The sequence below is a fragment of the Molossus molossus genome, unplaced genomic scaffold, assembly GCF_014108415.1.
Source record: "Molossus molossus isolate mMolMol1 unplaced genomic scaffold, mMolMol1.p scaffold_m16_p_7, whole genome shotgun sequence".
NCBI classification, from domain to species: Eukaryota; Metazoa; Chordata; class Mammalia; order Chiroptera; family Molossidae; genus Molossus; species Molossus molossus.
Genome location: NW_023425401.1, coordinates 10,067,588 through 10,085,633, shown reverse-complemented (window position 1 = coordinate 10,085,633; position 18,046 = coordinate 10,067,588). Strand labels below are relative to the sequence as shown.

General features: G+C 49.1%; 1 protein-coding gene across 1 annotated transcript in view; it reads right to left on the bottom strand.

Annotated features, from left to right (window-relative positions):
* Nucleotides 1–6,764: 6,764 nt before the first annotated feature.
* Nucleotides 6,765–18,046, bottom strand: part of PDE1C (phosphodiesterase 1C) — a 393,209-nt gene continuing 381,927 nt past the window's right edge. The window contains exon 19 of the mRNA XM_036246613.1: nucleotides 6,765–6,972. Coding sequence (XP_036102506.1) covers nucleotides 6,803–6,972 — 170 coding nt within the window. The 3' untranslated portion in view covers nucleotides 6,765–6,802. The remainder of the gene's footprint in view (nucleotides 6,973–18,046) is intronic.

Genomic DNA, 18,046 nt, shown 5'->3' with positions numbered 1-18,046 from the left:
GGTGGCCTATTATTGTAGGTGTCCTATAGGATCCAGTGGCACAGCCTCCCTGATCCAGCTGTACCCTCAAGGTGCACCCCTAGTGTGCTAGTGTGTACTGTGCACCCTTCTGTTGTAATTGAGTCGTGATTGCTGTTGGCATGTCAATGGGAGGGATTTACTCAGGCTGATCAGCTGCAAAGACTGGCTGTGCCCACTGTCCACCAACCTCTGACTCCCTTGGATGATCAGCTGTGCAGGGCCCACCACACAGAGCAAGACTTACTTCAGCAGGGCTCTTGTACCCACTGAGTTCCCTCATCGAGTGTGTCACTTGTGGAGGTGATCGGGTGGTGGTGTTTCAATGTGGTCGGAAGCTGTGCACTGGGTGTGCTGGCTCTGGGGCAAGGTCAGCCACTGCCTGTGTTCAACCCGGGGCCACCAGCATAAGCTACAAAGTGATCTGCCAATGGCTGCTGCTTGTGCTGGGCTTGGAGGTGCCCAGGAAAAGCCAAGTTGTGAACCCAGGCTGGCTGCTTCTAGTGCGGGGCCTGGGGCCACTTAACGAGAGGTATGGGGCTCGCTGAAGCCAGATTCTGTTTGTTTGAGAGATTTTAGGAAACTCTGAAGCAGGATCCCAGACAGGCCAATCCTACAGTAAAGTCTTTGGAAACAGCTTGGGTGGGCCTGAAAGTTGGGTGGGAAGGGGCCTCAGGGAGTCAGCAGGGCGGGGCTACCAGTGTGAGCCAGGCTGCTGGAGTCCCAGATATGGCTTCTGTCTGCCGCCCCAGGGAAGGGCTCACCAAAGGAACAAAGGCCTCCGACAGCACGTCCGTCCCGGAGAAAGCCCCCTCTCCAGCCCTCGCTCCAGTGTCAAACAGCTCAGTTCTTCCCTGTATGTCTCTGGTCCCCTCGAGCTGCCTCCCCTCCAAGCTTAGAGGGAGAGAGTCCGATAAGTCCATGCGCGGGCCCTTTAAGGAGCTGCCTGGGGCTCCAGCTGCCTCAGCCTCCCTGAGCCTCAGTTCCCACTGGTTTTCCAGCAGAAGTGATGGGGATTCTCTTCCTGGCACTGGAACCCTGAGCGGGGCACCTGGTGTGGGACGGGGACCCCTCAGTCCTCAGGGAGGACCTTCCCAGCCGAGGTGTCCTCCTGATTTTATCCACCACACGTGGGTGTGGGCCCAGCCCGTCCCCTCCGCCCTCCTACCAGTCTGGATGTGGCTGCGGCTGCGGCTTTAATTCCGGAGTTGTAGGCCTTCCATTCAGCTCGATGTCAGGTGGTTCTGAAGGATGGTTGTGCTGTAGTTTAGTTGTAACTTTGATGTGGCTGTGGGCGCCACCATCTTGCCGGAAGTCAGGAATCAGTCGGAGGCTTTGCGCTCTGGGACGGCGGTATTTCCAGCAGCTGGAGCTCAGGGGGCGGGGGTGGGAGGGGCGAGGCTCACAGAGGGCACCCCAGCTCTCCCAGGCACTGAGACTGTGCGGAAAGCAGTGGGAAGCCACTGGAGTGTTTACTCCGCGGAAGAAACCCGATCCACTTTGTAATAAAAAAGATTATCACTCGAGTAGTGTCAGTGGTTATGATTTTGAATTCATCCGTCAATAGTAAGTTTCAAGAGGTCAGACTAGATGGTGCGTGGTTCAGTGACATAGTCAGGAATACAGGCCCTTTCTTTCTCTACCACTAGAGACATCATTTTCATGTTCAACGACCTCATGGACCCAAAACGGCTGCTGTGCATCCAGGCGAAGTTGGTATTCCAGGCAGGAAGAACTGGAAGAGGCAGCTTTATATGTCATTAGCCCAAACCTGACCGCCCTAAATGTAACAAAACTGGGCAATTGGATGTTAACTTGTCCAGTTTCTCTGGAAGAGGCAGGAAAATGGGAAAGGCTTAGAAATGGAGGTTGTGCCGGTGTGTTAGCATACGAGGGATAATAAATAGAAATGAATAATGCTGTAATCCAATGGTAATTACTATCATTAAATGGTGCTATAAATAAATAATGTATTTCCATATATAACATGTCACCGATATTGTCTTTTATTTAGAGGTTTTTATTATATTTTCTAGGATTTCTATAGTTTGTCTCCCAATATATCCCCCAACTGTATTTTCTCCATAAAGATTCTTTACATATATGTTTGATAACAGAATAAATCTATACAGAAATGTAGCGGCACTATAACCCAAATGAAATTCTATTCTCCACAGCCGCTCGCCCTTTAGAATTCTGAGATTCAATATTGACCCCCCCCCATAAAAGCAATCGGCATTACCTCTAAAGGACACCAGGGGGCAGTGCAGCACAAGAAATGTGTGTGATCTAAGAGGATTAGCTCTGTAACTTGATACCATCAAATGAAATAAACCCATATAATTTTTTAAGCGTATGTCTTCCCCAGGCCCTTGTGCCCCCAGTTCAGCATGGTTGCAACTTCATTCCCAGAAATGAGCCAGCACCTGTGATGCCTTTTTATTTTAATTTTTTTTTTTTAATCCTCACCCGAGGACATTTTTCCACTTTTTGTTCAGATAGAGTGGGAGGGAGAGAGAGGAACAGAGAGAGAGAGAGAAACATCGACGTGAAAGGGACACATCGAGTGGCTGCCACCCGCACGACCAACCAGGGCCGGGGACAAACTGCAACCAAGGTACATGCCCTTAGCGGGAACCGAACCCGGGTCTCTCTGGACCGCAGGCCAACGCTCTAACCGCTGAGCCAAACTGGCCAGGGCTGTGATGCCTTTTTAATGATACACCTCTCATGGGCCTTTATTAACATTCAGACTCTTTTCCGAAGGGAGACTGCAGACTGCACTGTGTCGCCCAATGCAACACCGCTGAGCGCATTTCTAGCCTGTTCTAGGAAATGATGAGACCACACCACGCCCGGGGACTTGTTTCCAGAATTTGGGGTCACACGGAACCTCCACCGTAGATGTTTGCGGGAGAGAATGACTTAGGGAAACTACCTACGTTTAAAGGTGAGGCTTAGAGCTCTCTTTCTTTCTTCTCTGGGAATTTTGAGTCTAAAGATGAAACAGTCGCATGTGAGCAGCGCAGGCATTTTTTTGTTTTAGAAAAGTATAATGACGTTTCAACCTTTAACCATACCTTCCTTTTTCTGAATCAACTGCGGTTTTGACGCATGAAGCTGTGGACAGGTGTGAACCTGCAGAGAACTCAAATGGAGGCGCAGCAGGGGGTGACTCACTGGTGGAACCGGGAGGACCAAGGAATCGCACGTGGGGACCAGTGGGTAGCAGCAAACGAAGGACAGCGGTGGTCAAAGGTGAGAAGCAGGGAGGCGGTCGGGGACTCAGAGAATGTGGAACACAGAGGAAGAGTAGCCCTAACAGCCCTGCCCGGTTTGGCTCAGCGGTTAGAGAGTCGGTCTGCAGGCCAAAGAGTCGTGGGTTTGATTCCAGCCAGTTCTGGTTGGGGTCATGGAGGGGGCAACCAGTTGATGTGTCTCTCTCACATCACTGTTTCTCTCTCTCTCTCCCCTCCCCCCTCCCATTATGTCTGAAAGTAAATGAAAAAATATCCTCAGGTGAGGATTAAAAAAAAAAAAGAGTAGTCACAACAGAACTAGGTGGAGGCCCAAGAACTCCAAGAGCGCAGGGACGTGAGTGAAGCACTGAGGGAGGGGACATTGGGTTCCCCACTGAATGTACGAATGCCTGCTGCAGAGTAAAGTGCAGTGTGACGCAGAGCCATGCCTGTGGGGACAGCCCGGTGGGCAGTAGACCATTAAAGTAGCCACTTCTTTTCACTGAGGTTGAAGAACATTAACGACCTACCTGATGTCATAACACTTCTTTATACTACACTCCAAGAGGCCATCGCTGATAGGTGTTGAGTCCTTAGTATGTGCTTAGCCCTTAGTGCTATGCTGAGTCGGGAAGTATTGGTATCCCCGTTTTACAGCTGAGGAAATAAAACTCACAGAGATTGCCAAACCTGGTAAAGCTCACAGCACAAACAAAAGACAAGGGTCAAGATTTAATCACAGGTTCTTCTAAGCCCCGAGTCCGTGTTCGTAACCACGAGCTATACGGCTTAGCCTGGAATGATCAACCTGGTTAATGCACAGGTGTTTTTCCTTCGGACTAGCTGCTGTAATGGGTTACTCATATTAACAAATTAATTTATTGGGTTTGTAGGGTAGAGGAGGAATTTTTTTTTTAAGCTATCGACTGCACAGTCAGGAAGCAGATTGAAAAGGGTACATGATACTACTCATCTTGACAAGATATTCAGGACTGAACAGTGCCAAGCACAGGAGAAATCTAACTCTTTTCCAGTGAATCCCAGAATCCTGGAGAAGAAAAAGATGACTCACATACAAGGAAGTCCTTTAAAAGCATCTCTTTATTTGCTATAAGAATATATACTCTGGCATTTCTATACAATCCATTATGCAATTAACATGGTAGGCATTTTATAAGCAGAAGCTCAGTATCTGGGCATTTGCTCAATTAAAACATTAGCCGAGGTGGAAATAACGTCTTGGGATCAAAGAGTACAGAGGGAGCTAATTGTCTTCCGCAGGACCGTGGCTTCCAGCTTCGAGACCAAGCACAGTCCCCGTGCCGTCTCCGCTGAGGCTGAAGGTGTGGGGACGGACGAGGGACGTCAGCAGTGGTTGACCCTGCTGATGTCCACGTCATGAAAATGTTCTGCAGGTTGGGATGTTCTTACGCTGACATTGACTTAAAAAATTTTTTTTTATATAAGTTTATTAGCATTTATTTGAGCCAAACAGAGGTACGCCTGGAAGCGAGGTCTCAACAGGCAGAAAAGTGCTTCCCAGACGGCCAGTCTGCAGTTTGTCTCATGCATTTGGAATTGAGGAGAGAACACACGATGACAGGAAGGCGGGGAAAACAAGGCAGGATCGGATTACAGGGTCGTTAGCAAGATGGTGGGCTCTCTTGAGGGTGGTCTGGAAAGGGGGGGGGGGTTCAGAAGCCTGGTAACCCAGGTGCACGTGCAGGGCTTGCTCAAGGCAAAGGTACATGTCTGTGCGTGACTGCCCCTCATGACCTGCTGAGTGGGGTGTGTGGTCAGTACGCCCCGTGGGGTTTCGTTAGGATAGCTTTACTCCACTGTCCCTTTTCCGTCCACAGTCTCTTGGGTAGCAAGGAAGCCACTACCCCACGGGCAGGTTCACTGTGGCCGAATGGCAGCAGGCACCAAGGCCTCTGTCTGCAAACAGCTGGAAGGACCTGCTGCGCGAACCTGACCCGGTGGGACGGGCACACCAGCCTGCAGAAGGGCGCTCTTGCTCGGGCACCAAGCAGGGACTAGGAATCACAGCTGCTTCCCTAACAAAGCTTTTCCTTTGTGTCTAGTAACTGAAGTTCGCAGGAAAACCATCGCAAAGCACATTGGAAATAAATCGCTCGAGAGGAGAATGGGCACTCAACTCTGGAGCCGGCTCAGGTGCATAACCTGTTCACTGGAACCGAACTTCGGAGAAGGAAAGAGAGGACAGGAAACGGTACCGTCAGACCCCAGAGGCCGCACAGCTCTGTCTCTGTGGAGGGGCTGTGTCCTGAAGACACTTTCCTGGATGTGGGATCCTCGTGGCGACACCTGTGGTGCCCCATCACTGTCCGGGCTCAGCTACAGCATCGGAACCGCCCGTACCCTTAATCTTCATCGCCACAGGCACAGTGGACGTGACGGGTCCCACTTTTACTAAGCAAACTGAGGCTCGATTTTGCCATTCGACTGAGCGCCCGCAACCAGTTATACACGGGACAGACCCGAAGAGCAGAGCAGCCCGACAATAAGCCTGAAGTTCCCTGCCTGGACTGTTTCTAAAGGGATCAAAAGCTATTTCTGGCCTTGAACCTGTCCTTACAATGTCTGGGACTTTACTCCCAAAGTGAAAACCCCAGGGGAGACCCAGCTGGCCCCGAGCGGCTGCCAGAGTCGAGAGCCAGCTGTAGGCTTTCACTCTGCAGACCACCCTGAGGGCAGCTGAGCCCCGAGGGACGCACAGACACCGTCTGCGGGGAGGACCTGAAATTTCAGACCTGGAATGTCTGAGGCACCAGCGCCTCGGTTTCTAGCGCTGTCGCTGTGCGTGAAGGTCAGGGTCATCTTACTGTGTCCTGTAGACTCGCAGAGCCCACAGGAGTCTGCGAGGCCCAAGGCACCAGGGAGAACCTTTGAACTTGGTCTTCCCTTTGAACTTGGGTCTGCTCGGTGAGGCCTGAGCTCAGAAACATCTGTGAACCCAATTCGCAGTCCTCCTTCCCCTCCAGCAGTGTTTCATGCAGAAGCCCAGCTTTTGATGTGAGCGCCTTTACTTGGAAAGGGACATGTGTATTTGAATTTTAAATATTGCATTTAAATTTTTAAGAGGATGGTTTTAGAAGTGCATTTCTTAAATACAAGGATCACTAAACCACTAGTTTTATTGGAGCCAGCCAACTTCCGGGGATAAAAATAGTATCAAGGGGAGGAATTTCTTTTTTTTTCTGAACAGGTTGCAACATTTTAATCTTGGTCCCAATGACTTTGAAAAAGAGCAATAAAAGCCACATGAGACAACTTGCTTACTGGTTTGCTGGGGAGTCTGCATTGACCCCCCACCCCCACCCCAATCCAGCGGCTGATGAGTCGATAACAGAACAGTAAAGGGGAAACCACACACGCCCTCACTTTGCCCAGGAGGGCTCAGCCCCATGGCACCAGCCCCCCGGGCCTCCGGGCCGCCAAGGGCGTTGCAGGCCTACCTCGCTGTGGCTGGGGAGTGCTGAGAGGCAGCGCCGGCCCCTCCTCCACCCCCTCTCTTCCCGGACCTATTTCCTGTTCCAGTGATGTGAGATGTTCTGGATCTTCTTCATTTTGATCCTCTGATCCAGCATCTTGTACTTTGCGGGGTGTGCCTCCGTTTTCTTCGGGACTGACGGTGCGTAGGAGCTGGATGCGTAGGCGGGGCGTTTGAAGTGGCGCAGCGGAGGCTTGATGACTGGAGCCAAGCAAAGGGAGAGACAGCCGTTAGCCGGGCAGTGACGTCACTCCTGCTCACCCCAGACCTGCCCGGCTTCACGACCACGGGCAGTGACGTCACTCCTGCTCACCCCAGACCTGCCCGGCTTCACGACCACGGGCAGTGACGTCACTCCTGCTCACCCCAGACCTGCCCGGCTTCACGACCACGGGCAGTGACGTCACTCCTGCTCACCCCAGACCTGCCCGGCTTCACGACCACAGGCACGGTGTCAGACTCTCGCTGGGAATCTTAGTGAGACGGACGAATCAAACAGATGCATGAGCACCTTTTCACCTGGCCACTCACTCTAAATAAAGACCAGTTCCTAGGGACAGACCGCGATGACCCGGAATGTGAAGTTCTTTTCTAAGGAATGGACGGGGGTAAGGAAGTGAGGGGGCAGTGGGGTCACTTAGGGGACGAGCAGGGCAAACAGAAGTGAGCTGAGCCGGGTCATGGACCAGCTGTATGTACATCAGTTTACGTCACGTCACACAGTCCTGAAGTGGTAACACAAAGTGCATCATTGGGAAAATTTTGCAAAAACAAAAAAACATGTGTAACGTTCTCGCATCCAAAATAACAAAAGATCTGAACAGACTCCTCACCAAAGAAGATATACACGTGGCAAAAAAAGCATAGGAAACACGCTCAACAACTCTTTGCGCTAGGGATTCGCACGTTAAAACAACCGTGATCGATGCTACACGCCGGTGAGGACGGGTAAAATTAAAGTTTAAAGGCTGCTGGTACCCGGAGGGTGCGGAGAGGTGGGAGCTCTCGGTCTTGCTGCTGCGGCTGTGAACCCAGCGTGGCAGTTTCTTACGAAGCTCGACATCGTCTTACCGTGCGATCCAGCAGCTCTGCCCCTAGGGAGCCCCCCACTGACTTGAAAACGTATGTCCACATAAAAACCTGCGCATGCGTTTCATAGAAGTTGAGTCACAATTGCCCAAGACTGAAAGCCACCGAGATGTCCCTCGATAGTTAAACGGGGAAGCCAACGGCAGTGCATTCGACAAGGGAGCATCGCTCCGTGATTGAAGACGGAGAAACGTCTTAAACCTGAATTGCTAAGTGAAAGCTGCCTGTCTGAGAAGTCCACCTGCGGTGTGATCCCATGCACTGGGCAATCCTGAAAAAGCAATACGATAGAAACGACCAAAGGATCCGTGTCGCCAGGGCTCCAAGCGGGGAGCAGGGTTTAGTAGGTGAGGCACTGGGGATTTGGGGGCAGCAACAGGTACTGGAGAGGTGGATACATGTGCCATATGTCTGTCAGAGCCCAGAGAGCTTGGTATCACAAGGAGTGAAACGTAATGTATGCAGACTTTCAAGATAATTTAAGAGGTTGGGAATCACAGGATGAAATGCAATCTAACCACCTTACGATTGATTCTGAGGTACCCGCACCACCTGCCCAGCCTTGTCCCCTTCCTGCTCGGGCTGGAGACCTTGTAAAAGTGAATCAAGGTAAAACCAGGTTAAGTGATCACTGCAAACAGGTGAGATGAAACAATTAGGTGGCAGGTGTGGAGAAGCGGAGATGCTGAGTCATTGCCCGGAACACCAGCTCGGAGGACCAGGACTGGGGGTTGGCTCCATTAAATGAGATAAACCAGCTTTGCCAATCTCTTCCAGTAACAGGAAAATGCATGGCATGTGCAATCAAGATTAGAAACAACTTCAGTGTGGTCACAGGGACCTGGTGAAGTTGTGGCACATTCTTACAGTACACTACTGTGATACTACAGGAAAATGATATAGATGTCTATTAATAAACATGCAGGTTCATGTAAATGAAAAAAGCAGTATAGATAATCTATCCTTATTACTATAAAAACATAAATATATGCACAGGAAACAGTAAGAACACATATGTAAAGCATAGCAGTGATTATCTCTGAGTAGCATAAATATAGCTATTTTATTTCTTGTTGGTTATTGACGCTTTCTGATTTTTCCATTATAGTCAGGCTGGAGTGATGCAACTTTTTACAAAGAAGCATAGTACTAAAAATGTCTTCTATGGAATCGTAGATCAGCGCCATTCTACAAAATCACGCATGAGAGAACGTCAGTAAAACTGAGTTTATTCGGGCTGTAGTCCTGTGCATCTCAGAGAGTTGGTAGCTGAGACTGCATTTGACAGCCTGCAGAGTAATACTCATTCGTGGGCTCCTTAGAGAACCTGTGTCCTGCTGACGAGACCATGAGCAACACAGACAGAACCCCTGCCTTCTCGGGGCTTCCATTCTAGGAGCCCCTCTGAAACCAGACCCTTAAGAAGGAACCGTTCAAGCATAATCAGTGATTCTGTAACTACAAGCTCCAGAATACCCACACCAACTTTGCCTTTTTTTAAAAATATGTTTTTATTTTTATTTTTTTTTAGAGAGAGAGGAAGGGAGAGATAGAGACATGGATTTGAGAAACATCCATCAGCTGCCTCCTGCACGCCCCCTACTGGGGATCAAGCCCGCAACTCAGGCATGTGCCCTGACTGGTAATGGAACCCAGACCTCTCAGTCCATGGGACGATGCTCAATCCACTGAGCCACACCGGCCAGGCCCAGCTTTGCCTTTTGAGCTAGGCTAACACGTAAAGACTTTCAGAAAATGGTCTTGCAGGACATAATAATGAATACGCAGAGGAACAGAGATTTTTTTTTTTAAGATCTCAGAGTGCTTAACTCTGTTTCTTAGGGTAAACAAGGGATTGCGGCACAAAACACTCTAGGAACAAACACAAACAGCCCTGGGACCCTGGAGAACGGGGTAGAGGAGAGGGCTTCAGAGCCCACGCTGGTGGCGCCAGCGCCCGGGCCAGCGGATTTTCTGTTCAAGTCAGGGTCCCTCTCCACATTCATTCTGTATTTGCTACGCAGCATGAACCCAGGCAAAGTATTATTGAATTTCCCACTTCTCAGCGTGAAGACACATTTGCCGTTTGCTGGAATTCTGATTGTCAGAACAAAAACTCTCCTTGCCACCGGAGTCCCTGCAAATAGAGTTGAAACCTCTGACAGAGATCGGCTCCCCACCGAGATGGTGGAAATACTTACAGGCCTGCTGTCAACCTCAATCAAAGTGTGGGGGGGAGGGGAACTCAGAGAGGCTGCTTTGTATGCACTGGTTGCCTCTCCCCTCTGCAGGGGACCTGGGTTTGCTCACAGGGCAAAAGAGCAGAGCAGGAGGAGGAAGCCATCCAGAGTTTAATGGGGGCTTCTCGTTCTGGGGTGCTGGGGTGGCCTCCTGAGGCCTCTCATGCCTGAGATATTCCTGGAAGGGGGTCTGACCCTACCCCTTCAATGGCTGGGCACTTCCCACAGCTGAACCCAAGCAGACCTGTTAAACCCCCGCACACACACACCCCTTGAGAAGATGCAAATGAGGAACAAAACCCCCTCCCCTTCATATGCTTCATCAGCAGCTGGCTGGACCCTTCCTCCTGGGGACATATTCACGAAGTCCCCTCTTGTCTCCTGGGGCAATTCACTGGAGAAAGGGATCTAATTAGCTCATGAAGATCTGCCTAGAACCCGCGCTTGGCAAGGTCGTGGCATCACTTTCAAACGTGCTTAGGGAAAGAGGAGCTCAAGGCACGGCCGATGCATCCTCATCTCTATCCTACAAGTGCACACGATGTTTGTTTCTCACAAAAGCGACGTTGGGTTCGGAGCTTTCATCCTCATCTGTTTGACGCTCACCTTTTTCTTAGACGCCGCCACCCCCCACAGGTGTCCTGCCCTCCTCCCCTTCCTTTGCCACCCGCCAGCTACCTTTTGTGTTCTCTCTGTCTCTGTCTCTGAGGCCATTCTGCTTGGTGGCTACTTTTTGTTTTCTTCTATTTCTTTTTCTTTTGGTGTGGGAGACTATTGCACAGGATGATTCTTCAGAAAATAGGGATTTATCCATATATAAAATTGATGGCTGTTAGTTGGATTCAGGTGCCTCAATATGACTAAAGGTTTTAGAACTTCTTGTTAACCTGTTTCTCAAAGTACCTACAATAAAGTTGTGAGTGTAATGGACGTTGTGTGTGTGTGGGGGGGGGGGGGGGTCCTAAATCAGGTTTAACTGGCTGGAAGTTAAACGAGTACTTTCATGGCAGAACTGCCCAGAGACCTAAATGATGGAGACAGTTATTATGAATCCCTAAGAACAGCCAATACCACGCAGTTTTCCTCAAATTATCAGGCTGAGGAACCCCCTTTATCCGGAGCAATCACAGAGTGCTCAGCAGGGAACACTTGGAGGAAGACTGGGGTCATTCATTCACTCTCAGACGGTCTCATTCATGCAGCGACCCCGCCCTGCGCGGAGGGACAGCAGGCCCCAGAGCGTCCGGGTCCCCACGCAGCCGCGTCCACCTCACTCCGAGGGACAAGGGAACTCCTCTCCCACCTGCGGGCTCCTCCCACCTGCGGGCTCCTCCCACCTGCGGGCTCCTCCCACCTGCGGGCTCCTCCCACCTGCGGGCTCCTCCCGCTGCGGGCGGTCCTTGGCCCCGCCCCGCGCTGCGGCAGCTCCACGCGGGGAATTTCCGAATGTTGCCGCAGGGCAGCCACGTGGTTTGCCCTAAGCTCCCCAGCAGATCTAATGTGGGCACCTTTTCAAAGAGAGAAGTGTTGGCCATGTGCTCTCCTCTGTTTCAAACAGAAAGCCATAACATGACCTTTGCAAAAACCAATTCCATCTATAGATAGTTTCCATCTGCATTCACACACACACACACACACACACACACACAGATGGAGAGAGAAACACGTACACTAAATTAACAGGGCAGAATGATTATTTAATGCCTCTCAAGTGTTGTTTCACCTGAGGAACAGAACCTTGCCATTCTTTCCACTCCTCAGCTCAGTGTCTGTTTGCCACATGGGTCTGAAATCTGATGAAAAGCCCTTACAGAAATGCACAAAAATCACCCATGAGTTTTGAATTGCAAGGGGTTGGGAAGACACCACCCGTTCCACTGAGGATGGAACAACACAAGACCTGGGCCGGTGATTTTCAGCTCAGAATCTTCCATGGTAAATAATAATAATAACAACAATAATGATAATAATACCATCTGACATGCATTGTGCACTGAGCACGATGCTAAAACCTTAACTTGGCCTTGGCCTTTAGCCCTCCCTACACCCCTAACAAGCACGACTGTCCTCACCCCCTTTCTGGGTGAGGAGGCCTACGGAGTGTGAGCAGCTTGTCCAGCGTGCGCAGCCCGCAGGAAGTCTGGGTTCTGGTTTCATGCTCCAGTGCTCGACGTCACAGCCTTCCTCCCAAATTTAACACAACCTCGGACCAAAGTTCAAAGTTCAAACAACCACCATAATAAGCTTTAGGAGTCAAGGGGAACTTGTGCCTCGTTTACATCAGCACCATTTGAGGATATACTGCCGGAATATATAGGGTTCTTGAACACTGTCAGTAACCATAGCTTACTTCCCCAGAGCCAAAGCAACCGCCGTGTTAGCTCCGCTAACCAGTGGCTCAGGGCGGAACCAGACCACAGTGCTGGCTGACAGGTCTCTGGGAACTGCCCTCGTCTGTCCCCTCCCGGGGCCCAAAGCAATGTGGACAGCTATTCTAAACCACCAGGCCCCTGAGCACCAGCCACCAAGCCGGGTGAGCTCCAGGGTCTTGGGTGAAATTTTGAACTCCGTGGCTCTCACCCCCGGCTGCATGTGACAACCACCACCACCTACATTTTAAAAGACTTTGCCTCTCGAAAGCCTTTAGCTCAAGAAAATGAGAATGCCGCCCGGCCAGTGTGGCTTAGTTGGTTGAGCATCGTCCGATGCACGGCTCCATGTACCAACAGGTCACTGGTTCAATTCCCCCTCAGGGCACATGTGAGGTTGCGGGCGTGTAGGAGGCAGCTGATCGATGATTCTCACTGAAGTTTCTGTCTCTCTCTCCCTCTCTTTCTTCCTCTCTCTATAACATCAATAAAAACATAAAAGGAAAAGAAGCCCTGGCTGGTTTGGCTCAGGGGTTAGAGCGTCGGCCAGTGGACCAGAGAGTCCTGGGTTCAGTTCCCACTAAGGGCGCGTACCTCGGTTGCAGTTTGGCCCCGGCCCAGTTGGGGTCATATGGGTGGCAACCACTCGATGTGTCTCTCTCACATCAATGTTTCTCTCTCTTTCTTCCTCCCTCTCTCCCTCCCACTCTATCTGAAGATACATGCAAAAATGTCCTCAGGTGAGGATTATAAATGAATAAACAAATGGAAAAGAAAATGAGAACTCTAAATAATCTACTGGTTGCGCATTTTAAACTCACAGAGGATGGAAGCTTGCTGTCTGAGAAGGTGTCCAGAAGGAGCGGACTTGCCACTACCTGAACCAAACCACCACCTAGTGTGGGAAGGTGAGCTGAGCAGCACTTCTGGTCCCTGGAGGAACATACCTCCACGGAAAACACGAACCAACGCAGTCATGCTGCCCTCCATCCCCTGACGCTGTGTGCCTTCCCCTGCGGTTCTCAGCCCGCATGCACATCCCATCACCCGGGGAGACCTAACATTTACCGACGCCCCAGCCCTCGCCCAGCCTCTGAAGTCACCGTGACTCTCAGGTGGAGCCCAAGCATCAGCGTTTGCAACGCCCCGTGAGCTGACTGTGCGACCAGGGGGAGAAGCCCTGGCTTAGCTGTCAAGTTTGTTTTGAAAACAAGCCAGCGTGCGCTAGGTTTCAAGGGACGCTTGGCAGCGAGAGGGTCCTGGGATCCCACACTGGAGGCGCCAAGCCTCGGCACCGGAAATGAACCCACGACGTCTACTTTTTCGAGAGGTGGTATGGTATTAATGAGAGAAGCGTGGGCTTCAGGCAAGACATACGGGGTTAAGCTACTACTGCCTAAGATCCTAAGGACAAAATCCATCCTGAGACTCAGGTTGTTTTCCCTAAAAATGGGAGAAATAGTAGGCTGCATGCTTGGTTGTCGTGAGGACCGTGAAGGGGATATAAATGACTGTTCACATGGCACGTTGCCACCTTGCCCGGTGCCGGTGCATCTGTCACAGGTACTTGGTTTGTGGCCACCATTCTTACGTAGCACAGAAAACGAAAGGTCATCACTGGGAGCTTTCCCATGGTGCCCTCCCTGGTGAATTTTTTTTTTTTTATATAGTATAGAAAAACCACATAACTCTTCATACAACTGGATTTTACTACATGAAAGACCTCAGCACACAACAAAGAGATTCACTTAACAAATGTATTTGTGACTACTTGGCAGAGAACATACCACTCTGATTCATAAAATACTAATTATCTAAAATAAGCATTTGTGGAAAAAAGTTTTTTCCATGCAACTACCTGAGGGGATCACTTTGCTGAAACCAAGTACCCTTCTCAGCAAAGCCAAACCATCCAACCCACATGCTGCGGTGTTTATGCAAGGCACAGACAGGGGGGCTCATTTAACCCCCTAACCGTGAGTGTCAGGGAGCCCTGGAAATCCCAGACGGGAAGTGTGACTTAGACACCCAGCTGGGGTGGAAGGAGTTTGAGTCCCTGAATTCTAATCATGATATACGTAGGGAAGTTGCCTTTGATTCCTAAGACTCTGCATACTTAATGCTGAGCCATAATAATTCCCTGAGTCGCTGTCATTGGCAACCCTTCTTAAACACCGATTCCCTGGTCTTTGAGAGTCTCCTCCTTTGGGCTTTACCCGACAGATCACTAATCTTGGCTCTAACCTTCATGAGGACAGGCACGTGGTGTTACACACTTGCTTCCCCAGAACTCGGTCCCAGGACCGGTACGAGCGGTGCTGAGAAAAACTTCCCGAATACACGACTCCACATCCCACTCGAGCCTTCACACGTTTCCCGCTCACCAAAGAATGAGTGACAGAACACACACCAGCTGGCAGAGGCGCCTGGCATCTACAGAACCCAAGCTCTCTCCCTTGGCTCAGCATCTTAATGCCTGGATTCGCTGCTCTCATTTGCTCGAGGAGAATGTTGGCAAGTTCCTTTCCTTTGCATTTCAAGTTTGAGGCCTGAGCACCTCGTTTTGCACAAATGCTACCATCGCGGCTCATTTCTGCAGGCGCCCTTCAGCGTGGAGAAGGGCGGAGGCAGTTGTCCAGCCCCCTCCCCCGACAGAAGGGTAACAGGAGGAGGAATTAAATGAGGCTGGGGGGTCCACCCTTCCTATTCCAACAACAGCTACCTATTAAATGTCTCTCATCCTTATGGTTGAATGACTAATGAGTTCATTTAATAAAATGACTATTTTAATTAATAATAAAAGAATAAGAAAGCCCTCCCTCAAGGAGATGCGCATCCTCCGTGAAGTTCTTTGTTTTCCTTCTGATTGCCCTGGCAAACCGCAAGGACATGACACACGCTGTTTTAAAGGGGAAACATTTTGGAGAGTACGCAAGAGAAGTCTTTTGCTTGATTTTTCTCTTCCGTGCCCTTTTTCCACGTGTGCGTATGAAGATGGGAAATGTTAGGCGAAATCAGTGGCTCTGTGTCCCTCATGCACACCAACAACGACCTACACCAGAAGAAACCCGTGAAGGTACATTTCTTCAGGGGTCTAGAGCTGTGATCTAGTCTGTGGTAAGAACGACAGCTGCCATCCCTCAGAATGCACTCAAGATAAAAGACAATCACAAAGATAGTACTAATTGGAATCGTCACTTAAAAGACAGTGCAGGGTCCTCCACACCGCAGAGCTGTGCTTGAACTTGGTACATGGGTAACAGGCCGAATCCCCAGGCAGATCCAGTGTGGGCGATTTGACATCAGCCTGCACCCACTGCCAATGAACTCGGAGCAAGGAGTGCTAACTTCGGGCACGCTGTTTATTTGATTACAGCTTGGTTTCCTATTTGGTGGAATGGAGGTCATTCCACAGCTTCTGTCAGAGTTGCTGTGATGATTAACTGAGATAATACATGTTAAGAATATAGCATTGTCCCTGATATTTGACAGATGTGCAACACAGAGCAACGTATTTATTGTAAAAGAAAAATAAAAAACAAAAACACACCCGTAGGAGGAAGAGCAGAAGTTACCATTTTTGAAGTTAATCACTTAATAACTTACGATGTACGTAACATTTTGTTTTGGTAAAAGAAACATAAGCTTCCTAAAATGCCTTCAGACCTCAGAGCTGGTCAGTTCTCTTCTGAGGAAGCCTCCGGATGGACGTTCTATCCGTAGTCCCCTAGAACAGGACACACAACAATGTCATTGCAAGCGGACGGCACCTGCACACACGGACTCTCTACAGCAGGGGTGGACGTTAGAAGCGGGGCCCACCTACTTCCAGCACTACCCGCACCAGCAGCCGCACACACAGGGGCAGGGAACGAGCTGTCTGCACCGCAGCCGACTACAGCACTGTACCTTTCCAGCTAAGGATCACTTCCGGACAGGGGAGACTGAGGCCCCCTGGGGATCTGCTCAGAAGTCAGTCACTGACTGGTCTCCATCAGCAGCTGTCATGACCGTAGGCGGTGGTGAAGCTCCGGGCCACGCCTCCGGGGAGCCCACTCATCCCGGCTCTCCTGCTTAGGCCCCCCGGAGCTGGTCAGGTCCACAGCCCTCATAACGCATAGTTGAAGTTGGCTCTCGAAACGAATTGGCTGCTATTACGTCACCACATGAGTCACTTTGCTAAAGATGCGCAGGGATTCGAGGTGAGGTCCCCAGAACCGTTTTCTGGTCCTGAAGCTGCAAGAGCCTTGGGTAGTTTCAGAAACCACACAAGCTATTCTTCTTTCTTTCTTTGTTTTTTTTTTCTTTAATATGTTTTTATTGATTTTTTTAAAATTTTTTATTTATTTTATTTTAGCGAGAGAGGAAAGGAGAGAGAGACAAAAACATCAATGTGAGAGAGAAACATCGATCAGAAGAATCCACAGCCGGGCATGTGCCCTGACCGGGAACTGAACCAGGACCTCTCAGGCCACGGGACGGCGCTCAGTCCCCTGAGCCACACAGGCCGGGCACACAAGCTATTCTTTAATGAAGTGGTCCCTGGTGGCTTATGGATTGGAGCATGTTATTTGCAGAAATTTCTCTTTTTTGTGTGTGGTTTCTTTAATCATATTATTTTATTTTATTTTTATTGTTGAAAGTATTCTAGATGTCCCTCCCTTTCCCCCCACTGACACTCTCCTCCCTGCTCCCCCAACCCCCGCCTTCACTGCACTGTTTTCTGTGTCCATTGGTTATGTATGTATGCATATATCTCTTAATGGGTTAGAGAGGGAAAACATTAAATTTCTCTGAAATATATATGAAATCACGTCTACATGGATAAAGCCAAACAAAGCTGTCTTGGAAGACAGTCAGGTTTTTCACTTAAAAATTCTTTAATGCATAATAGTTTGAGTATACAGAAAAGTATAAATAATAACATAAATACCCATGTATTCTCAATATAGTTTAATCAAATCTTATTTTGCATATTTAAAAAAGTATTTAAAAAGATTAAATATCAAATAAAGTTGAAATATCTAGTATACCTTTCCATGATACTTCTCTCTAGCCTCCCCCCTTCCAAACATCATCCACAATTTGGTGTTTATTATTTGGTGTATATAATCATTCAATTATTGCATTTGTATGCAAAATATCTAATAATTTTTTATTATTTTAAAGATAATATAAATTGTGCTGGATGGTATATATCTTGCTGAAATTCATTTTTCTTCTTCAACATTATATTAAGCATTGTTTGTAATTGCAAAAAATGGAAAACAAACATCAGTGACTAAATATCCTATGGCACATCTGTATAGTAGACTGCTGTACAGATGTTAAAATAGACAACATTTTCCCAAAAACTAGCTTTATATTTTGCAAAGATTTTCTTTTACCATACATCAGCAAACTTTGCGTGTGTGTGTTTTTTAAGAATATCTATTAAAAGCAGGATAGAGCTGGATTTTGGATTTTTTTTATCTAATCACATGATCTCTGTATTTTAATGCCAGAGTTTAAGCCATTTATAATTATTGCTGTTTCTGAGATTTTTGGAATTGATTCTACTATCTAATTCTGTTTTTG